General features: G+C 42.5%; 1 protein-coding gene and 1 pseudogene across 2 annotated transcripts in view; one reads left to right on the top strand and one right to left on the bottom strand.

Annotated features, from left to right (window-relative positions):
* TRAK1 (trafficking protein, kinesin binding 1) overlaps positions 1 to 24131 on the top strand; it is a 140478-nt gene that overhangs the window by 48625 nt on the left and 67722 nt on the right. The window contains exon 1 of one of the 2 annotated variants that reach the window (XM_011984284.1): positions 14755 to 15117. The exons of the other annotated variant lie outside the window; for it this stretch is intronic. Within the exon in view, the coding sequence (XP_011839674.1) occupies positions 15054 to 15117 (64 nt within the window). The 5' untranslated portion in view covers positions 14755 to 15053. Of the gene's footprint in view, positions 1 to 14754; positions 15118 to 24131 lie in introns of those variants that run through there. 2 annotated transcript variants of the gene reach the window in all.
* On the bottom strand, positions 11154 to 11878 carry LOC105542650 (annotated as a pseudogene).

The following is a 24131-nucleotide window of genomic DNA, read 5'->3' as shown; positions in this document are numbered from 1 at the left end:
TTGCCCAGGCTGGAGTGCAGTGGTGGTGATCATGGCTTACTGCAGCCTCAACCCCTTGGCCTCAAGTGATCCTTCTGCCTCTGCCTCCCGAGTAGCTGGGACTACAGGTGCGTGCCACCACACCCAGCTAGTTTTTAAATGTTTTGTAGAGACAGGGTTTTGCCATGTTGCCTCGGCTGTCTCATGCTCCTGGCCTCAAGTGATCCACCTGCCTTGGCCTCCCAAAGTGCTGGGATTACAGGTGTTAGCCACCTCGCCTGGTCTTTTTTTTTTTTCTTTAGAGACAGTCTTTCTCCGACAACCAGGCTGGAGTGTAGTGGCGTAATTATAGCTTACTGCAGCCTCGAACTCCTGGCCTCAGGCAATCTTCCTGCTTTCCCTCCCAAAGCTATGGAACTGCAGACAGGAGCCACCATGCCCGGCTGGTTTTTGGGGGCCATGGCAAGTGCAGGCTTGTCAGAGGAATTAGTGGAGAAGCAGGGATTAGTTAGGAAAACCTCTCCACTTCTTGTGTTTCATGCCAGGCAGTGTTTGTAACTTCAGAACCTGCCCTTCCCTCACCTACCTGCCATGTTATGCTCATTTCACCTACTGTCCCCTGCTGTATAGGGAGTGCCTTGAGGGCAGAGATCATGTTAGTTTTGTTCCCCCTTCTGTACAGAGGGTGGAGCCCAGCTGAAGGAGGAATGTGCTGCTGCTGTCTCTGTATTTCCAGGTACTCCTTGTTGATCTCTAGCCAAGACGAGGAGTCTCCTTATGAGATGTCATCTTTTGAGCTCTTTTGATGGAGGGAATACCACAGTGATGCTTGAACATGAAAAGTCTTGGCACAGTGGCTCACACCTGTAATCCCAACACTTTGGGTGGCTGAGATGGGAGGATTGCTTGAACACAGGCATTTGAGACCATCCTTGGCCGCCAAACGAGACCCCATTTCTACAAAAAAAGAAAAACAAAAACAAAAAAAACATGAAAAGCCTCATCCAGAGTATTTCCCACTGAGAGTTTTACTTGCAGCCTGTATTTGTGTGGAATTGGACTGTGTGGGAACATTCTAGCTCTCCTCCTCCTCTGACTAGTCATCGCTGGCTTTTTGTCTTTGTTTTTGGTTAAGTCCCCTTTTCTTTTTGGTGTGCTTAGATGTGGACATCTGTCAGTGCTCTGGCTTGGGGTCTCCTCTTGCCTACATCTTCTTTGCTTTGGCTGTTGCCTCTCTGCAGGCGATGGCTATGTTCCTCTCTACTGCCTGGATATGTTGCCGGAATCTCATAGAAACTGAACGTGTGCTTGTCATCCTCACACTAGCTCTTCTTACCGCCTGCCCGACTTCCATAGAAGCCCGGCATGGACATGCGCCAGGCCCTCACCAATGACCCTGTCCATTCTCAGAGGTGCCTTCCCCTGCTCTCCTAAATCCATAGATGCTAAATTTGTACCTCAATCCTGGTTCTGAAACCTGTTTCTCTGTCATCGCAAAGAGATCATGGAGCCTCTCTGTACTTTGGTTTCCTTTTTTGTGGGTTTAAGGAAGATTCTGTGACTTTGTTGGTGATGACATGGCATTGGGAGATAGGGTCCATCTCTGATTTTCAGAGAGAGAAAGTAAGCATGTGTGTCACTGTTTTAGACAATTGTGGCACCTACCCTGTTCTTCAACTCTTGGTGCCTGGCCTTGTAATGAACACAAATGATCTTTAGAAGAAGTTAGATTTAAAAAATAATATTTTTATGGCTCACACTTATAATCCCAGTGCTTTGGGAGGCCGAGGCAGGAGGATTGCTTGAGACAAGGCATTTGAGACCAAGCTGGGCAACATAGGGAAACCCCCATCTCTATTAAAAAATGTTTAAAAACTACTCAGGTGGTACATAACCTGTAGTCCTAGCTACTCGGGAAGCTAAGGTGGGTGGGTCACTTAAGCCTAGGAGTTCAAGGCTGTAGTGAGCTATGATCATGCCACTGCATTCCAGCCTGGGCAACTGAGTGAGACTCTGTTTCAGTAAAAAAGAAAAATAAATAAATAAATAAATAAATAAATAAAATAATATTTCTTTCTTTCTTTTTTTTTTTTTTTTGAGATGAAGTTTGGCGCTGTTGCCCAGGCTGGAGTGCAATGGCATGATCTTGGCTCACTGCAACCTCTGCCTCCTGGGTTTTTTCTGCCTCAGCCTCCTGAGTAGCTGGGATTACAGACACATGACACCACACCAGGCTAATTTTTCTATTTTCAGTAAAGACATGGTTTCATCCTATTGGCCAGGCTGAGCTCAAACTCCTGACCTCAGGTGATCCACCCGCCTCAGCCTCCCAAAGTGCTGGGATTATAGGCATAAGCTACCATGCCCGGACAAAATAATATTTCTTTCTATCACGAAAGCATGCTGATTTTAGGTGATTTTGAAAATAAAAACAAAAAGATGACTAACATAACACCCACCACTCACTTTTTGTGAGATTTTTCTAGATTTTTTTTTTGTTTTTTTTTTCTGCAACACATATATTTAAGGACATAATGCATTTTAAATAAATATTATATGTTGATTATTTCCCCTGGCATTAAATTTCTTGAAAAACACAATTTTGAAGCATTGCTTAATATTCTGTCATTTATATTTGACCATTCATCTATTATTGGGAATCCAGGCTATTTCTGCTTCTTCCCCAAACAACACATGGGTGAATACCCTTTTACTTCCTGATATCAGGCCAGATAGTACAAGCAATTTGCCAGAAAACACTGAATTTGGTCTTTAAGAAGCCTAAACACATCCTAAAGATTTTTTTATTCGATACCCGAGGAGGGATGTCTTACCTCTCTCTTAGTTTGTACAGGTTGTTGTTCATTAATGAATGTCTGGAAAATAACCAACAGGTAATTGTCAGGAAGGCAGTGACTAAAGTTTTTGTGAATATGGCATATAATTTCAAGAAAGATGGGTTTTTTTCCCCTTAAACTCAAAGTTACCAAGAGATCAACTTCTCAAACTTTGTACCAAGGGCAGTTTTGTGGAGGAGAGCAGGAGTGTATGTTATTTGTGGAGTTTAGCTAGAATTGAGAGATGCACCTGATCACTGTGGAGTAGTTGATATCTCTGTGTGGGTTGGGTAACGTTGTTTTATAGTGAAAGTTTTCTTCTTCCAAGTGACTCTGAGAGGAGAGAAAGTGGTTGGAGACCCACCAGTCCTGCGTGAGAGGGCCATTTCTCCATCATCCACCGACTAAATGTGTGACCTTGGGCAAATCACTTATCACTTCATTGAGACTTGGTTTCTTATCTGGAAACTAATTAGCATTAAATATTTTATGGTTCTCTGAATGTTTTTTTGAGATATTTTCACTCTCTAGTTAATGGTATCCCATGATGAAGTTTTTTAAAATTGTTTTTTGTTTTATGGTCATTTCTTCTTTTTTTTTTGTTAATTTATTTATTTATTTATTTTTTTAACTTTTTTTTATTATTCTTATACTGTAAGTTCTAGGGTACATGTGCATAACGTGCAGGTATTATGGTCATTTCTTAAGTTGAGTTTTTCTGTATTGCAAAATAGGAATTAAGAGAATAGGGACCTTTACTTTTTGTTTTATAGAAATTGTAGTGTTGTTTTCTTATTCAAATACAAGTGCTATTAAATTGCGTTCAGGTGATAATCTAGGGAACGTCTTACAAGTATTCTCAGACAGAACACTGTAGACATACGCACTGAACTCTCTAAGCATGTTTTAAATTACCCAGGACTTTTCTTGTTAAGATTTAGATATGTACAAGGCTTAAATTCCAGAAGATTACAAATTGTCGAAAGTAATTTTCATCTTCAGAGAGTAAATTAATGGAGCAGAGTCCATGTCTGCTTGAATGGGCCAATATCCTCTTTCCAGGGCCTTTTGTTGAACAGGTGCCTAATGAATGCTTCTTAAATAAGCAAAAATGCAAAGACACGTTTCTAAATTTAAAAAATAAGCTTTCTCCTTCTTTATCTTTTTTCATAAAAACAAGATTTAAAACCCATATATAGAATAACAAGATCATTTTATTTGTTGTCACCTTCTAAAGATTGCCTTCATTTTAATTGAAATTCTAAGTGAAACAAAAATAGAGACACTGGCCAGATGTGGCGGCTCACACCTATAATCCCAGCATTCTGGGGGAGGTGAGGCTGGAGGATTGCCTAAATCCAGGAGTTCAAGACCAGCCTGGGGAACGCAGTGAGGCTGCGTCTCTATTTAAAAAAAAAAGTACAGATACCGCAAAATGCAGTACGCCTATACAAATTAAATGAATAAATAGCACACAGTGCTGACCTTCTGAAGGGGAGTGCAGTCAATAATTTTATTATTTTATCAGGTGGTGACCTAAAAGAAAGCATAGGATGTGTGTGTGTGTGTGTGTGTGTGTGCGCGCGTGCGCGCGCGTGTGTGTTTGGAGGAGGGGTATCTTTTGGAACATCAACGAGTCTGTTGTCACCTAGACGTGTGTGGTGAGGCAGGGTTGAAATGAAGGGAGGAAGGATAAATTATCGGGGTGGAGTAGAGGTTGTACTGAGTTGGAAAGGGGATCTAATTCCCAGGAACTTTTCATTATCATCTGCTAACAAAGCTAATGCAAGATAGATACATTATAATGTATTTATAAGTAGTTACCAAGAATTTCTCTTGTGTAAATGCCCAAGTACTCTGGGTATGTCCTTTCTGCCATCCCCAAGCTCTGGGGCCATTTTGTTTACAGGCAAGGACCTAAGTGAGCCCTGAGAATTGTGCCTTCTCTCTTCTCTTACTGCTCACATATGCGGATTCTTCCTTGGGCCCATTTTCCACCACTGTTAGCTGACACAGACGGCTGCAAGATCAAAGGCAGAAGCAGAGACACCCTAGAGCACAATCACTTCCTCTCCATTAGTCAAATGCAGTCATCATGTCTCCACCCAGGTGTGGGCCTGAGCCCCAGATGCTGAGTGGAATTGAAGGCGCCTGTCTTGGGGAGGTAATCAAAGGCAACCTTGTACCAGGGTGCATGACAGCACCAGGAGCCTTTCACAGTGTCTGGTGAGCACCGCAGCCAGGTACTCATACTGGTCAGCAGACCTACCCTCATGGTCCCTGGGCTTACTTTGTCACCTGCCACCTGCCAGGTTTCATTTTTTCTCATCAAACCAGATTCCAAGGTTGAGTATTTATTTTTTTCTTTTTAAGAAGAAGAATGCCTGGCAAGCAATTCTGTACAGATTGACAGTTTTTCTTTTTCATGTTATTTCAGCATATCTAAGACAAAACTGGAACGGACTCAGGTGGGAAATTGACATGACAGCTCAGCTCACACTCCACCCCCCGTGATGGGCCCAGGCTACTGTGGTTCAGCTGAATTTTGGCATGAATGGAATATGGGGCCGTTTGAGCTTCTGGTTTACTTGTGTTTTGAGGCCTGTGGCGCCTGCTACCTGACCTGCTGGACATAGGAGTGAGATTTCCCATACAGCCTCCAAGGCTGGCAGGAGGCAGACTCAGAACCATGCAGGCCGTGTACTGATGCCACCACACACCCAAGCTCTGTTTCTTCTCTCTCTCCTTCTCAGAGGTAGGGTTGATTTTAATGAGAACTACATCGAGGCCAGGATGCATGTTGGCTCCTCAGTGCTCTGCCAAACGCCATCTCCCTGCTTTTAGATATGTTCTGTAAAAGCCAAGCTTTGTTCCCCCACCTTCCCCTGGAGGTGGGTTGGTGCCTGTGCCTGAAATGAGGAGGAGATGTTTTCGGAGGGGGTAGTTGACAGCAAGCTGTTCATTAGCAGCCTGCCTTCTGCCGTGGGTGCTCAGTGACTGGCAGTGGCAACATTTTAAAAAATAAAGATCAGGCTGGATGTGGTGGCTCACGCCTGTAATCCCAGTATTTTGGGAGGCTGAGGCAGGCGGATCATGAGGTCAGGAGATTGAGACCATCCTGGCTCAATGGTGAAACCCCGTCTCTACTGAAAATACAAAAATTAGCTGGGCTTGGTGGCTACTCGGGAGGCTGAGGCAGGAGAATTGGTTGAACCTGGGAGGTGGAGGTTGCAGTGAGCCAAGATCGCATCACTGCACTCCAGCCTGGGCGACTGAGTGAGAGTCCATCTATAAATAAATAAATAAGTAAACAAATAAATAAGTAAACAAATAAATAAGTAAACAAACAAATAAAATAAAGATCAGAAGGATAACTCTGCAGAAAGAAGCACCTGCTCAGTTAATTTTCTGAAGCAAGTGGAAGGAAGGCCTGCTTGTAAGGCTGTCTTTCATGTGAGCCCCATGGCCCCCTCAAGGACGGAAGGTTAGAAAGCCTCTTCCGGGTCTTCCTCTCTTCTCCTGTAGGCTTCTTGGCTGGCCTGGCATACAGGTGCCCTGACCAACAGGGAGGAAAGCTTTGGAGTCTGAGGGCAGGTTCCAGAGGGGAATTGGGACCTCCGAGGGCTCTGTGTGCTAGCAGGAAGGAGGAGCACTGGGGACGCATAGGAATTGGGAAGTTATTTTGTTCAGACGGCCACATCAGGGCCTGGGCATGCCTGTGCTGATCACCTGTGAGGCCTGGGGGAAGGTGGGATGCAGCAAGATCTGTGAGGTCTGAGACACTTGGGCAAACTCATAACTGCATCATTTATATATACTTTATCGCTCAATTGTTAGTGTTCATTCATCTTTTTAATGTATTGCATAAATTGAAATATTCATATACTCACACAACTAATAAGTACAGACTTAGAAATTTTATTAAATTCTTTTAAACATTTAAATTTGATTACAAATATATTTAATTAGATCTGCCTTAACATCACAGACCAAATCTATTAGATTCTCTTAAATGCTCACAAAAAAACATGTAGGTCTTCTAGCAATGACAGCAAAACTCCTGATACTCACACTTAACATAAGCATTGGTACTGTGGGTTTAATTCATTTCTTTGTGATTTCTGAACCTGTTTTATATTTTTCCAGTGATCTAGTAATCTTTATAGATATTAAAGAAAATACGATCTCAGCAGCTCTGTTAGATTCCTAGGGCTGCCATAACAAATTACCACAAACTTGGTGGCTTAAGACAATAGAAATTTATTCTCTCACAGTTCTGGAGGCCAGAGGTCCAAAGTCAAGGTGTTGATACTGCTGGTTCCTTCTGGACACTCTGAGGGAGAATCCGTTCCCTGCCCCTCTTGCAGTTTCTGGTGGCTGCCGGCCATCCTCAATGTTCCTAGGCTTGTGGCCGCATCCCTCCAGGTTCTGCTCTGTCTTCACGCTGCCCTCTCCTCTGTGGGCCTTTTCTCCTCTTCTCTTCTGAGGACACTTGCCATTGGATTGAGGGCCCACCTCAATCAAGGATGATGTCATCTCAAGACTTTTAACTGAATGACACCAGCAGGGCCAGGCACGGTGGCTCACGCCTGTGATGCCAGTACTTAGGGAGACCGAGGCAGGCGGATCACTTGAGGTCAGGAGTTTGAGACCAGCCTGGCTAACATGGCAAAACCCTGTCTCTACCAAAAATACAAAAAATTAGCCAGGCATGGTGGCGCATGCCTCCCAGCTACTCAGGAGACTAAGGCAGGGGAATCACTTGAACCTGGGAGGTGGAGGTTGCAGTGAGCCATGACTGCGCCACTGTACGCCAGCCTGGGTGAGGGAGTGAGACTCTGTCTTAAAAAACAAAATAAAACAAAAAAAGAAGAAAATGAATTACACCTGCAAAGACCATTTTTACACCTCCACAGCTTCCAGGTGGACATTATCTTTGGAGGGGCCACCTTCGACCTGATGTCTTTTCCTGAAATGACAAATTCTTTATATTTGGCCACTTGTGGTTGTGACCCAGTGTCCCATCCAAATGACACACTCATCTGGAACATGTTTGAACACACGTACAAGGTTTCTTAGTGTCTTACTGTTATCATTAGCAGCTTTTATTGAGCTTTTATCTTCCAGGAATTTGGGGCCCCAGTGTGGGCAGTCAGTTCTCCTCTGGAGCCCTCTGGCTGATCCGTCATCTTACAGCCCTGGGGGTGATCCTGCTCCTACCTAAGTGTAGTCTGTGCCCACAGTGTCAGGCCTTTCTGTTCTTGATACTTGCTTCCTTCTTCCATGTAGGGTTGGCTTATTCAGAGCCATCCTACTTAGAGATGTATTTGTACATTGTTTTATAAAAGGCATTAGTGGCAGAAACAGAGCAGTCATACATACCCACCTCTGCTGCTTCCTAAAATGGATTAAAAATAACTTCCTAATATATTCTCCCTTCCTTTATATATCAGTTGCCCTGTCACTTGGTTACCCTTTTCATTTTGATATTGAAGATTCATGGCCTTTACAGGTTCACCTTGTCTCTTTTAACCGTTATTGACTGTGTTCTCTTTTGGATATTCAAATTGTCACAACACAGTGCATGGTAGTCCTTTTAAGATGGCTTTTGTATACCTTATCACTTCTACCCCAGACCTTTTGACATGGTCTTTGCTTTCTTGAAAGCCGGTGTTGCAGGTCCCTCTTGATTTTCCCTGCCCCAAGACATGGAATCAGCAGCTCTACAAGGAGCCCTGTTAAGGTCTAACCTAAATCTGGGCACCAGAATGTTGACTTGCTGCTGATGGATTGGAGGGGTGTCTTTGTTTAGCCATTTATGTGACAGAGCTGGAAAGAGTTGTTTTGTTTGTTTGTTTTTAATATCACGAAGTTACATAGATATTTTCAGTTTAACTCTTTCCTGATCATTTATTTTGTTCTTTTTTTTTAAAAAAAAAGAAAAAAAACTTCTCAATTTGTTTTCTCTCTGAGGTGCTAACTTGAGTCTTTATCTTCTTTAATTGTACCTCTTCTTTTTTTTTTCTTTCAAATTCCATTAGCAAATAATCCTTGGATGCTTTTTCATTCACTTATTGAGAAGTGGAAAAGGCTTAGGATGGGGATCATTTCTGGTTTATATCCAGATGCTTTTGGTATTCTCTGTGCAATCCTGGGCAAGTGACTTAAACCACTTAAGACCCCTTTCCTTGTATCCACAATGAGGGATCCATTAGGTCGAGGGGTCTGAGGAGTAAGTGAGATATAAAGTACTAAATGCCAGGTATACAGTCAGCACTTTCTGAATGGGGCAGCTGAAAATGTGACTAAGAAATGGCTGACCAGGTGGCTGTGAGGCTTACCTGAGACTGCTCCTGGGACCTGTTCTTATTCCTGACTTTCTGGTGGCAGTGATGGAGGAGAGTAGGGTCATGGTAGGGAGGAGTCTGCTTTTTCAGCCGCAGTAAACCTGGGCCGAGGGAGAGCTGTAACCCTCAGGAGTGTTGGGACTCCTGGCGTGAAGGAAAGTGGATTTGATGTCAGATAGACTTGGATTTTAATTGTGAAACTTTGCAGAACTATGGACAGATTACTTTGTCTTTCTGAGCATATGAAAGAGTTTTGGTGTAGTTCACTTTGAAATTGCCTTGAAGCTCATAAAAATCACCCCTAAATGATGCTGTTTCCTTTGTGCTTATTTATACATTGTTTTGTTTCTTTCCCTTTTGCTTAAAAAGTGAATTGGTTATGTGCAACCTTTGGACTTAATGTAAGCTGTGCTCAGTAATGTATTGTCACTGATATAGGGTCCCTCACTCCCTACTTCACCCCACCTGTCACTCCTGCTCATTACTGTGAACTCAGTGCCTTTGAATCAGTTATGCTGGAAAAAGCTTACAAATGGCATTTCTACCTCATTTCCCTAATTATAGCTTAGGAATTTGTACCCTCTTTTTAATTGTTCATTTCCTGGTGTATTTCCCTTAAAAAAAAAAAAAAAGATTAGAGTGATGAAGATGACCACAACTAACATTTATTGCAAACTCATTTTGTCCTAGGCACTGTGTTAAGTGCTCTGCTATACACTAATTGATTATAGCTTCCCCTGTCTTTGTGCAATGTATTATAATCACCCCCATTTAGCAGATGAGACTGATGTATCTAATAAAGTCACAGACGTGGAAAACAAAGAGCCCGTACCAAACCTCAGACCATCTGACTCCAAAAGCCCATGCTCTTAACTATGAAATCTGTTATTTTTTACTTGTTTTATGGTAATGGGGTAGGAATAAAAATGTTAAACAAATTCATAGTGCCATAAGGTAAATATGCCACGTTTTATTTAAGGGGTTTCTATCAAAACAAAAAAGCAAGCAAATAAGGGATTTGTATCCTTGTATTTTTTTTTAACTTTAACATAATTTATTCTTATAATTTGAGAATACATTGTTCCATATAGATTGGATTATTTCATTAAAATGTATTTGTTTCTTGATTCTGTTACATATAAAATTGTATGTGGAGAAAACATGTGCAAAGAGATGGCTAGGATTTTAGTAAAAGACAAAGGTTTATCGTGAAAGCTAATCTTTTATAAAACTCTTGGGATCAGTTGAACCCTGCTGAAGTATTACATTTCTTCAATTCTAAATTTCATACAATGTCAGTTTTTCTATGTCTATTGCATTTAAGTAATATTCATTGCATTTTTCTTTTATTTTTTAATTATACAAGTAATACATGCTGGTTGATTGGTAAAAAGTCTTGCAGTCTGTAAGTAAGACACATAGTCATAATCTTCCATCTCCTCTCCTCCCCAAAGGAGCTACTTTAACATTTTAGTATATATTTTCTTCTACAAAGATATATGCAGTTTTGAAAATTTAACAACTGCCTAATTAAGAATGGGCAAAGAGAGCCGACCATCGTGGCTCATATCTGTAATTCCAGCATTTTGGGAGGCTGAGGTGGGCAGATCACTTGAGGTCAGGAGTTTGAGACCAGCCTGGCTAACATGGTGAAACCCCGTCTCTACTAAAAATGCAGAAAATTAGCTGGGTGTGGTGACACGCACCTTTAATCCCAGCTACTCGGGAGGCCGCAGCATGAGGATCACTTGGACCTGGGGTCAGAGGTTGCAGTGAGCCAGGATGGTGCCACTGCACCCAGCTTGGACAACAGAGCGAGACTCCGTCTCAAAAAAAAAAAAAAAAGTTATGTGCATTTTTGAACAAAGATATTTGATATGATTCGTAAACAATAAAAAATTTATGCATTACATTTTCACACCTTAGCATAATTTTCAGTTGCCGAAACTCAAAAGCATGTCGATGTTACTCGATTTTGTATACATCTCATTTACTTTTCTGTAAGTAGATATAACTTTTCAAAAATGTAGTCAATTCCCCAACTTTCATGTTGTTCTTCAAAAGCATCAATCTTCTCAAGACAATGAATATTGCATATTGTACTGAACAACCTTTCAATTTCAGCATGTGGAACATAAGACAGTGGGCATGCATGTTTAGTTGGGTCACAAGAAAGAACAGACTGGAGGTACTGAAACCCTTTTCCCAGGAGAGACAACATTGTATCTGCATAATGTTCGAAATCTCCTAGATTAATGGCAACCAGTGCTCCTCTGTCCCAAATTCTATCAAATTTGTCGATATGTGTTTGGGGAAGATAAAAAATGCTGCAACAGTACAATGAATGTTCTCTGAAGAACTCTTAAATACTTTGGCTTCAGGAACTTCGCTGATTGGTTCTTCTGAGTAAGAAAGATTCCGCTCTGTAAAAAATTCTCATATCCCAAGTGCGCTGATTTATACACCAACTATACTGTGTCCTTGGTCTGCAAACCATTTCATCTCAACAAGGAGGAAAAAATACCTTCAGTCTACTCTCGCCTTTAAGAAAAGTATCCAAATGCTTATTCAATAGCTGATGTCCTTGTTCTCGATGAAAAGCAGTATTGCTGTTCAGCCACTTGTCTTGCCATTCTTCCAGAGTTTGTACTTGGTTTTCCTGACCTCAGTATTGGGATACTCTTCCATATCAAGTGAAGCTCTTGTGTCATTCATAGTTTCATAGATACCATTGTCTCATAAGCGTATGTTTTTAATGCCTTTACTGGTTTATTACAAAGGATACTGTGAAGGATACAGATGAAGAGCTACATAGCTCCAGGAACTTCCATGTGTTCAGCTATTAGGAAGCTTGTCTGACTTTCATGTGATGCTTTGAGGAGTTTACATTTCCTGTTCCGTTATTTTATTTTATTTTTTAGTTTTTGAGGTTAGGGTCTCACTCTGTCAACCAGGCTGCAGTGCAGTGGCATGATCACGTCTCACTGCAACTTTGAACTCCTGGGCTCAAGTGATCCTCCAGCCTCAGCCTCCCAAGTAGCTGGGACTACAGGCACGTGCCACCACACCTAGCTGGTTTAAACTTTTTTTTTTTTTGTAGAGATGAGGTTTGGCCATGTTGCCCAGGTTGGTCTTGAACTCCTGGCCTCAAACTGTCCTTCCTTCCTGGCCTTCCAAAGTGGTAGAAGTAGAGGCATGAGCCAATGCAACCAGCCCTTCGGTTCCTTTATTAAATCATTTTGCAAATTCTTGTTGGGCCTCCCCCACCCTGATTGGATCGAACTGGTGAACATTGCTGATTTTTTAGGAGTTCGTTGTTAACTATTTGCCTGTTTATAAGGCCCATCATCATCTTTTTAGAAAGACCTTATGGAACTTTAAACAAAACCTCAGAAAACCTCGGGACACCGGCCTCCATTCATCTGTCTTGAGGTGAACGTCTGAGGGGGCTGTTTGGTGGCTTGCAGTGGGGCTCTTGAGAGGCACCATCAAGGCCAGAGATAGGATGATATAAAAGTCTAGAGGGAGAGATGAGACGTGTCAGGTAGCAGGGGCAATTTTAAGAAAGGAATTAAAATCATTGTCTGCTGACTTTAGTCACAAATCCTAGAAAACTTAAAATGCATATTCAAGTTGGAATCAGGGAGAGGGAATAAAGTAAGTGAGGGAGGCTATGGGATCTGATGTCTACTTTGACCATAAAGAATGTGCAGTTGGGTTGGGGATGCCTTGGAGGAGGAAGAGATGATGACAGAGGGACACAGGTCCTCCACGGTATAAGTGGTAGCCAGGAGACAGCATGGCCAGGGATGGTGTCATTCCCTTGTCTCCTACATTTTCTGAACTTTTCTGGAATCCTGTTAACAATTTTAGCCAAAATTCATCATCAACATCAGTGGTTCCACTGCCCCATGCAGGGATGGTTTCTTTGTCTGCTTGTGGTTTGGGCTCCTGCCTTTAACTTCTCTTTTTCCCCCGAGACTTGAGGCTCTGTTATCCATAGTGCCAAAGGATTGGATCCCTGCAGTCCACAAGGGGACAGGACCTGCTGTCACTAAAGGCTGGGCCAAATGGGGTCAGCCAGCCACCTGGCAAGTGGGAAGGTCTGATGTGGTATCCTGCCCAGATGTGCAAGCAAGGCCTAATGGTGAGGGCCAGAGATGGCTGTAACATGAGGAGAGGGTACCCCAGAGCAGAGAGAGATTTCTTTGAGGACCTCACAACACAGCATTACAGGCTCTTCAGCTTCCAGTGATTTAGGAAGATTGAGATAGATCAGTACAAAGTATAGATTCCATCTAAGATTCTCTATATAAGATGTGTGTGTCTATGTGATTTTCCTTTAAATTTTCTGTTTTATGCGCAGAAGCAGACATACACATGTATAGAAACACACACACATTATTATCTGTATATATGCTGCTGTTAACACCAACAGATACTTACGGTACCTGGCCAAGAGGTCAATGAAGTAAGTAAGTAGTTTTGGTTTAGGGCAAGGTTCTCAACCAGGCAGTTTTGCATCCAGGGGACATTTGGCAATGTCTGGAGACATTTTTGGTTGTCACATCTTGGGGGTAGAGAGTAGTGCTACCAGCGTTTAGTGGGTAGGCACCAGGGTTGCTGCTAAACATCCTGCAATGCCCAGAATAGCCTTCCACAACAAGAATTATCTAACCTCAAATGTCATTAGTGCTGAGGTTGAGAGACCCTGCTTTAGGGAATGAAATTCAACCTATAGGATAGTCTAAAATCTGTCTTATTATCCACTACCTTGTTTTATTATGAATATTACAAACATATCAAACATTTAGAACTAATATTAACTGTATTTTTTAAGGAAATAAAACATATGGGTGCATTTCTAAGGAAAGTTTTGAAACCCCATTTCCTCACTCCTTCCCCAGAGGCAACTAACTTCCTACAAATGGACTGTTTTCTTCTAGTGTGTGCATTTTTGCGCCTTGATTACACATGTAAGTGTCCATGAAACAGCATATTGTACTGCACAAGCCCTTTGTGATGGTGCCCTCCTCTATTTGTATGTGACAGGCTATTTTTCTAGAAGTTTGAGCAAAGGCATGAGCAGAGAATAGTAGTGCATCTAAATGAAAATGTTTCCATTTTCTAAGTCATTTACATTTCCTTTAAGTGGTGGTCAAACATTATACAAGACGTTTAATGTGTTAAATCAGGTTGAAGAAAGGAAACCAAAAGTAATGATTTGCAGATTTTAAAAGGTAGCAGTTTTCAAATCCAGAATCTTCTTTCTGTCGTGACCCAGAGTAGGGTGAATAAGCTTGTCCTTACATTTATTGAAGGTGATGATGGTGCTGACCCCCCTGTCTCTCCCTTGCCTGTACCCTCTCTTTTCCCTGCCTGGCATCTCTCAACCTCTGCTGCTAGCATCCTTGGAAGACATTTCCTCCATCTCTGCATCATTTTTCAGAGCCGGCCAGTTTCTATGGCAACGGTTAGATTGAAAGATGAGCGGCGAGCAGGAGACGAGGCTTGAGTGAGACAGCCGGTGGTGGTGTGTGTCCCTGACGTCACCCTCTGGGCGTCTGGATAGGATGATCCTGGCTACTCCCATTCAGGGCTGCTGTCCAGTGCCGCTTTATTGGCAGTGCTGCCAGGGTCTCCAGTAGCTCTGCAAATTGCCTGCCTTTCTGCTCCTCCTACTCCCTCCCTCCCCCATATAATTTTTCTTTTCATTGCCCACATTCCTGTTTTGGCTCCAGACTGTCGTTAAGAATGTACAGCCTAATTCTGGTGTGTTTCGGGATGTTCTTCTGCCCAATATTCTGGAAGGGCGGGGAGGCATGGCAGCGTTTTACTTGATGTTGATGGCGCTGTGAAGTCCATTCTTTCCTCTGCAAGACTACTGACTATGCAGAAATTTATCGAAGCGGATTACTATGAACTAGACTGGTATTATGAAGAATGCTCAGATGGTAATTATGGCCCCTGCAAAATACAGCTGGGATGTGTATAGGGGCATTGTCTCCTTCTGGGTGGCAGGGGGGTCCTGAAACCTTTAGGGGAGACAGGCGGCTGGCGGGTGGAGGGTACCAGAACTAGCACCACTGGCTCCGACAATTCCAAAGGCATGGTGGAGGAGGTGGCAGGTGGGCAGGGCTCTTTACCGTGAAAGACTCCTGCAGTATGTATGATCATTTGCTTAGAAGGGGAGATGGTTTTTGGTATGCTGGGCTTGTAAGTGTTATACTTCTATTGGATTGAATTCTCTCTGGTGTGAGACGTGAGTGTGTTGTTGATGCATGTATGTGTGCAAGTGGAAATGTGTTCACTGCGCTCTTGCTGTTGGAGGGGTTAGGAAACTGGGGGCTTGGAACAGTGTGTGCAAGAGGTGGCTTCCTGGACTGTCAGCAGCAGGCCTTGAAGATTCTGCCCTTTTCTGAGCCCAGACCTGGGAACTGTCGGAGGCTGGAGAAAAGGCAGAAGCAGCTTACCACTTAGCGGGTGATTCAAATGAAGTTCGCGGGTTGGATCCAACAGAGGTGGGGGTGGGGCGGTGATGGGAAGGGCAGGGAAAGAATGTGTCCTTCTGTCACTACCTTGGTTTGTGCAGGGAGGGTGTGGCACATTCCAGGGGAGACTGGGTGGAGGCCAAGTGTGTGGCTGGACAGGTCTCAGGAGGTTTCAAGCACATGGAAAACAGCACTGAGGTGCGTTCTCAGAGAGATCACAGTGGGCGGGGTCTCAGGTTCCTGGGGTGTTGGACGTCAAAATTGTATATTACACAGTTAATCTAATCTGTCTTCTTCAATTTCTTCTTGAAAATGACCCTCATATCACATGCCTTCACGAAAGAAGGGCACAATTAATATATGCACTTTGAGGGTCTGTTCCCCAGTGATGTTATGTTCCCAGCCCTGTATGAGCCATTAATAGATAAGGTAAGTGCTTTTTAATTGAGTCGGGAGTTTCAGAATGCTCTATTCCTGACTACATTTGATTAACCTGAATGATGTAACAGGCTGGGACCTGGCCTAGTTAGTAAACTGAAAAACTGCGTAATTATCTCTTATCCACTGATTTTTGCCTCAACTGTGGGTTAAGGCTTTCTCAGGGGGTGGTATTTAAATGTGCGGAAAAACTATGCCAGTTCAACTTCACTGTCCCCCGGCTTTAGATGCAGACATTGTCATGTTGGTTCTGTGTACATCTTTAACTGTCTTGAGTAACAAGGATTGGAGGCAGCTCCCAGGGTCATGAGGGCAAAGGACGAATGAGTTCTTTTTTCTTTGTAATCTATTCATTCTTAAAGCAAGTTCCCATTCTGTTACCTAACTCCAAAAGGAAATTCTAGAGATGCTCGTTTTTGGAAACCATCATTGACCTCCTTCTAGTTTCCTTGGTGATTTGTGACTCATTGAACCCTCTCTAACTTTTTTAAGTAAGTGATTGAATACATCCTCACTGTACCATTGGATTAGGGAGCACTGGTTACAGCAGGGTGCTGTCAGAGGCCTGTGGATGAGTCAGGTGTGGCCATAGCTCTGTGGATGCCATCCTAGAAGTGGGGGAAGAAGGTTTCCTAATACCATGACCCAATTGCCACACCATCCAGTTCCCTTTACACCCTGAAATAAAGCCAGTCACTTGCCATGGTCAATCTGGAGGGTGAGTGGAGGCCTGCTCTTATCTGGGTGTCCATCAGAAGGATTTTCTTACCCAGCATTTCCTCAGTTGAGTCTTTTGGCCCTGAGAGACCCTGATCTGTCTTCCTCTAAGAGCAAAGGAAAATGGAAGAGGAGATGGCTCATCTGTTCAAGGGTAAATATATTAATTGCTGTTATTGTCTGAATGTATGTTGAGCAAAATACTTGTCTTTTATCCTGTATCCCGTTTTGGATGAAGGGAAGAAGGTTTTTGAGGCAGACTTTACTGGGACCACTGGCATTTTCATAATCCCATTTAAAGAGGCAGTAAAGTAGGGAATAAAAGGAACAGAAGTCCAGAAATTGGTTTAGGAAATGTACAAAAAGGAGATTTCTATTATGCACTACTTTTGTGGTTACTTGCTTACACATTTCTAACTAGTTGAGTTCCTTCCTAGCTTCAGGCAGGTTAGTCTGGAAATGAAATTTGCCCCTGTTTATAAGTACCTGTCTTTTATTTGCCTCTCTCTTTTTTATTGCAAGTCAATAGACATGCACCATTGCTTTGTCTCTGATTATTTGGCATTTGAATTGCCAATGAGGGAAGCTTTTAGGGAACTTTTGATACTAATAAAAGGTGAGTCAAATGTTTTGAAAAAGATGCAGAATCATCATTTATGTCAGAGTTACTGACTCACACTTAAATTGCAGTGTTAGCACTGAAAAAGAAGTGTATATGGATGGGAATATAGATTGCAGGCCAATTAGGACCCCTCTTTTGAAGTTGGAATTAAGGGATAGCTACGGTTCTCTTATATCTTTGAGGGGTAGGAGAACTTTATTCAGTGTTGAGTAACTGTATTTCTCCCATTTATTAATGTTTGTTGTGGTGGTTTTCTATTCAGCACTCATCTCTGCCTGCCCTGCCCTCCCGCCCCCAGAGGAGAATATAACAAGAGGCATGGGACAGGGACTTACAAGGATAAGACATTGGAGGGGTTGATTACCCAGTGTCTTCAAGTGACTTTTATAAGAGATTTGAAATAGCCAGCAATCAATACAAAATAGCAGTAGTCTTAGCAGAATTTGCACATGCATACTCAATGTTTACAGTTTAAACTCTAGTGTCAGACAGGGTCATGGTTACTCAGATTGGATGTATCCCATCTCTGGTGCAGAACCTCTAAAACTTGGGAAATCATTGAAAATCGTCTGCCTATTAAAAAAGCAGATTCTCAGACTCACATCAGACTAGGAGAAATCTAAATTTTTTAGCACATACTTTGGGGGATTCTTTACATCATGTGTGTTTGGGAAACTGTGCTCCTGTCGGTGGAAAGCAGCCCCAGGCATGGGGAGGGGCTGGAAAAGAATTATTTAGGTCAGTTTCAGGATCTTAGATTGTTTCTTGGCTACACTGGTCACTTTTTCAAGTGTGCTTAGAAAGAGTATGACACCTTTTTAATTTTCAAAAGGGCTTGGGTTCAGTGTATGTCCTTATGTTAAAGAAACAGCCCTCTTTGTAGTTACTCTAGAAATAGGTAGAATGGCAGAAAGAGCGCTGGCTGACTGTGTTTGAGGGCTGTACTTCGTGTGGCCACCTGGTATGGGAACATCCTGGGATTTCTGTGAGCCTCTGTGAACCCAGATTCCCCATCTGGAAAACAGGAGTAACAACACTGGTTGGAGCCTTTGTGGAGTGTAAATAAAGTAATAGCTCTTTGTAATCGACGAAGAGCCAGGTCAGTGTTTAATTTTATTTTCTCAGAAACATTACTAGTTATTAAGTCCTTTAACAAAAAAATCTCTTTGAAAAGGCTGATGGGGGCCTGGCATAGTGGGTCACGCCTGTAATCCTAACATTTTGGCAGGCTGAGGTGGAAGGATTGCTTGAGGCCAGGAGTTTGAGAGCAGCCTGGGTAACATGGTGAAACCCTGTCTCTACAAAAAATGAAAACATTAGCTGGATGTGGTGGCATGCACCTATAGTCCCAGCTACTTAGAAGCTGAGGTGGGAAGATTGTTTGAGTGCAGGAAGGTGAGGTAAGCTATAATTATGCCACTGTACTCCAGCCTGGGCAATCGAGTGAGATCCTGTCTTTAAAAAAAAAAAAAAAGGTATTTTGAACAAGGTGCAGCATTTTGACCACCTGTTCGTGGCATCAGTTTCTTTTGTAATCAGACTTGCTCTCCATCCCCGCTCACCTCCCCCTTTTATAACCTGATAGATTTGAATGTCGGGGCAGGAGGTGGTCTAGTTCATACTGATTTCACAAATGAAGAAACTCAGGTAGATTGTCGCAGAAGTTATTCTTATAGCTTCTTACTCCATAATGAAGATTTATGGTATACGCAAGGCCAGTCTGGTGTGCTCTGTCCTCACCTGATTTCAGTGATCTCTAAAGTGTCACCCAAGATGGCGGTGGCTGGTTCATGATTTTTTTTTTTTTTTTTTTTGTGCATGAGTGAAGTTTTGTTAGAGGTATTTTAAGCATTAATTGAAAAACTGCATTTCTGAACTGAGTTTTCGAATTTTCCTACACGTTGATGCAAACAGATCCCCAGATCCCCATTCCTCTGTCTTGTGTTTTATTGTGTGATGCACCCGTGAAGGTAGAGGTTGACTTCTCTCTTTCCACACACAGCACTCTTCTCTATGGTTATTAAGGGGATTAAAAAAAGAATGAAATGTAAACAGTTTTGTAATGTAACTGTTTTAGAATTAAGTTTTTATTAATATAACTGGCTGTAGTACAATAGAGATAATGCCCTCTCTGACATAGGAGCTGAGGACTAGAGACTTGGCAAGAAAGCCAAAGCAAGCCCAGTACCCAAGTTTTTGGAGCTTTGTGGTGCTCTTGTTTATTTATTTAATTAATTTTTTCTTTCTTTTTTTTGAGATGGAGTCTTGCTATGTCATCCAGGCTAGAGTGCAGTGGCCCGATCTCGGCTCACTGCAACCTCCGCCTCCCATGTTCAAGCAGTTCTCCTGCCTCAACCTCCTGAGTAGCTAGGATTACAGGTGCCGGCCACATGTCTGGCTAATTTTTGTGTTTTTAGTAGAGATGGAGTTTCACCATGTTGGCCAGGCCAAGGCCTGCCTTGGCCTCCCAAAGTGCTGGCATTACAGGCGTGAACCACTGCACCCAGCGTTATTTATTTATTTTGAGGCAAGGTCTTCTTCTTGTCACCCAGGCGGGAGTGCAGTGGCATGATCACGACTCACTGCAGCATTGACCTCCTGGGCTCAAGCGATCCTCCTGCCTCATTTTTAAATTTTTTTGTAGAGATGGGGTCTCACTGTGTTGCCCAGGCTGGTCTCGAACTCCTAGGCTTAAGTAGTCCTCCTGTCTCAGCCTCCCAAAGTGCTGGGATTACAGGTGTGAGCCTCTTTGCCCAACCTTATTTATTTATTTAAATCGTATGAGCAAGGTCTTTGGGGACATGACCCTCAGTAGGGCCAACCCTGCTCTCTAGGAGCAGAGAAGTGAAATGTGAGTGAGGAGCATTGAGCATCAATGGGACAGATGAAGTGGAGAGAAAGTCAGACCTGAAGGAGATGGGGAGCAGTGCTGAACCAGACCTTGAAAGATAGGAGGAGTTAGGCCTTGGGAGTTGGGGATGTTGAGGTATAGCAGAGGAAAAACTTCATGCCTCTACCCTGCTTGATTCAGTAGCTAGGTGCCCTGAGAATCAAACTGATAACAGACATTAACAAGAGAAAAATCAGTTTTAATTATGTAAGTAGGCACTGGCAATCACAAAGAAGTAAGAGTCAAAGAGGCAATTAAAATTTGGAGGGTTCTGTATCATCCGAAAGGGCAACAAAGTATGGAGAAAAGGTGAGACAAAGGAAAAGGGGTTTGGGGGTTCCTGCTGGGGAGTAAGTTATGGGAAGGCAACTTGGAAATGTGAGATATGCAAGGCTTGTGTAATAAGGTATGTGGAGATTCAAGTGGGTGCCTTGTCCGTTGATAAGAGATTGTACAGGAGACAGAGACTCCAAATGTAAATTTCCTTTATAAAAGGGAAATTTATGCTCTGTTTTTAGAGCTTTCCCGGCATCTGCTGTTCCTCAGTTGCTTGTGCTTAAAATAAACCTTATGCCAAAGGAGCATATTTTGTTTGGGGGTGGCAGTCTGGTCCCCTTCACAGGTGAGCTAAGGCCGTAGCATTATGTGGGCAGAAGTTAACAGCTTGTTTTGTCTGTTTGAGGTGTGGTGGGAAGCCAGGCTGGGAGCAGAGGCTGCAGGGGAGATGCAGGGTGTGGAAGCCAAGAAAACATAGAGTTCCCATCTTGAAAATAAGGGGCACCCTTTAGATCAGTGCTATCCAGTGGAGCTTTTTGTAATGCTGTAAATGTTCTTTTCTCTGCAGTCAAATATGGTAGCCACTGGTCACATATGGCTGTGGAGCACTTGAGATGTGGCTAGTGTGACTGGATTTTAAACTTTATTTAATTTTAATCCATTTAAATGTAAACATAAATAGCCCCAGTGGCTCGTGGCCACTCTTTGGACAACACAGGGTAGAGCTTTGGGAAGATGACTTCTATGGAGTATGTCAAGTAGATGTGAGCGGGAGACAGAGAACGATGTGCCTCCGCCCTGCAAGAGGTGATTGACCCTCCCCTCCACTGGTCTTCCTGTCCAGTGTTCCTGGAGATGGATCAGGCACTCACTCTCTGCTTCCCTGCTGTGGGTCCCAGTGTCTAGTGTACGCCTTTGATACAGCACACACATCTGTTACTTAACTGTCTTTCACACCTCCAGCTCCAGGCTCCATGTCCAGCCTGGCCCAGCTTTCTTCATCCCTCAGTTGGCACAGGGATTCCCAGGCTTTCTTGCCAGTCTTTGGGGGTCCTATTTTGCTTTGACTTTTGGAGAAACTACACTCTCAGGGAAGATGCCCTTTGGCCCATCTCTGCCTTCAACCGTGAAGTGAAGGCAGATGTGCATGAGTTTGGAGAATTCTGTCACACCCTTGCAGCAGGAGGGGAGGAAAGAAGAGATTGGGAGAGGGATATCCTGAAGAGTGTCTAAACCCAGAGAAATGGGGTGACATGAAGCATCTAGGGGTTGATCCTGTGTTCAAAATTTCATGTCTTACACAGCAGCCAGCCTGAAGGGGCTTCCACTGGCCTAATATGGGGCAATTTGAACATCAAAATAAATAATAATAGTCAAGGATTATGATTTATAGAATAAAGGAAGAATCCATGAGTCTATACTAATATAAATAAATGAATGACTAAATAATGGGAGGGAAGAAAAAGTTATTACTAACAATAGAAAGCCAACTAATAAGTGTTGGAATGATGGAATTAGAAATTAGAAATTCATCACTTTCCATCCACATAAATGACGAAGACAAGACTTACTCAAACTAGTGGTCTCAAAGTATATCATTGTGAAACACTGTTGAATAACAAAGGGAAAAATAATAGCTTCGCAGTGGGGAAACCAAATGATCAAAGTTGACATTGGGCTTTAAAAACTGGAGCTTTAAAAATTACTGATGGGGGCCGGGCGCAGTGGCTCATGCCTGTCTGTAATCCCAACACTTTGGGAGGCCGAGGTGAGTGGATCACTTGAGGTCAGAAGTTTGAGACCAACTTGACTAACATGGTGAAAACCCATCTTTACTAAAAATACAGAATTAGCCAGGTGTGGTGGTGGGCGCCTGTAATCCCAGTTACTTGGGAGGCTGAGGCAGGAGAATAGCTTGAACCCAGGAGGCGGAGGTTGCAGTAAGCAGAGATTGCACCACTGCACTCCAGCCTGGGGGACACAGTGAGACTCTGTCTCAAAAAAACAAAACAAAACAAAATAATCATTACTGATGGATGGGACCAGGCATGGTGGCTCACACCTGTAATCCCAGCACTTTGGGAGGCTGAAGCAGGTGGATTGCTTGAGCCCAGGAGTTTGAGACCAGCCTGGACAACATAATGATGAGACCCTGTCTCTACAAAAAATAAAAAAATTAGCAAGGCATGGTGGTATGTGCCTATGGTGTCAACTACTTAGGAGGCTGAGGTGGGAAGATCGCTTGAGCCTAAAGGTCGAGGCTGCAGTGAGCCATGATCACACCACTGCACTCTAGCCTGGGCAACAGAATGAGACCCTGTCTCAAAAAAAAAAAAAAAAAGTTAACATTGGCAGTAGTGGGACTGCTCCACAGCAGACGCCCCCTGAGAAGATACACTGAAGAGAAAGTAACACCACTTCTGTGTTTTCTTGCCGAAAGTTTATGAACAGAATCTAATCATAAGAAAACACCAGGAATACCCAAAGTGAGGGACCTCCTACAAAATAAATGGCCTGTATTGTTTAAAACATCTATGTCTTGAAATATGAAGACTCAGAAATTGTTTCAGATTGAAGAAAACTTAAGAGACCTGACTGTTGAATGAAACACATGATCTTGGGTTTCTTTTGCCATAAAGGATGTTATTGGGACAACTGAAGGGAATCTCAAAAAGGTCTATGGGTTACAAAATAGTATTGTTTCAGTGTTGAAAAAGAGAAAGTAAATGTAGTAAATGTTACCATTTGGGGAATCTTTTTGTACTATCCAGGAGTTTTCTGTTCTATCCTTGTAACTTTTCTGTAAATCTTAACTATGTACCCCCAAAAAACAAAATATTCATTGTTCATTTTCGATGGAGGGACACCAGTGTTTACTGTAGTGTTATTTAAACTATTCTGCATATTTTAAATATTTTTATAATTAAAAGTTAGGGGAAAAGTAATAAAGTCATGTTCTAAATATTATGTAATATATAGAGACTTGGACATCATTTAGAATATCTAAGTCTCTGTATATTTCATAATAGGGACACTCTAGATTTGAATTAAAAGATGAGTATAAATGAATTTATTATGAGTAAAGTCACTTGATAGTATTTTTGAATCGGTGAAGTTAGCTTTTGTTTTCCTTTATGTACACTGTGGCCAGCACAATATCCTACTCATCTTATTGTCAGTCTGATACTTGCTGAATGAATCATGCACAAGGTGGAGCTTCTTCCTCTCTCTTCCCTTCTTGGGGGTTCAGAAAAACCATTTGTGTCATTCACAACACTTTATAGATGTGCCCACTGTCATCTGAATTGAATTAGTCTAATCCGATAAAACTTATTGATATTAAAGAAACATTTTTTGAGTGTTTATATTTAAAGCTTATGCAGTACTTCAATATAGAATTTTGAACTCCCTGCCTGAATTTCTACACTTTCTTTTCTCTTTTTTTTTTTTTTTTTTTTACAAAGAACACATCTTTAACATGGTAAAATACAGCTCTCATTTTCAAGTTCTAAAAAATAAACTAGAGGGCCGCAC

The sequence above is a fragment of the Mandrillus leucophaeus genome, unplaced genomic scaffold (assembly GCF_000951045.1).
Source record: "Mandrillus leucophaeus isolate KB7577 unplaced genomic scaffold, Mleu.le_1.0 Scaffold265, whole genome shotgun sequence".
Lineage (NCBI taxonomy): Eukaryota > Metazoa > Chordata > Mammalia > Primates > Cercopithecidae > Mandrillus > Mandrillus leucophaeus.
This window is presented reverse-complemented; position numbering and strand designations above follow the sequence as displayed.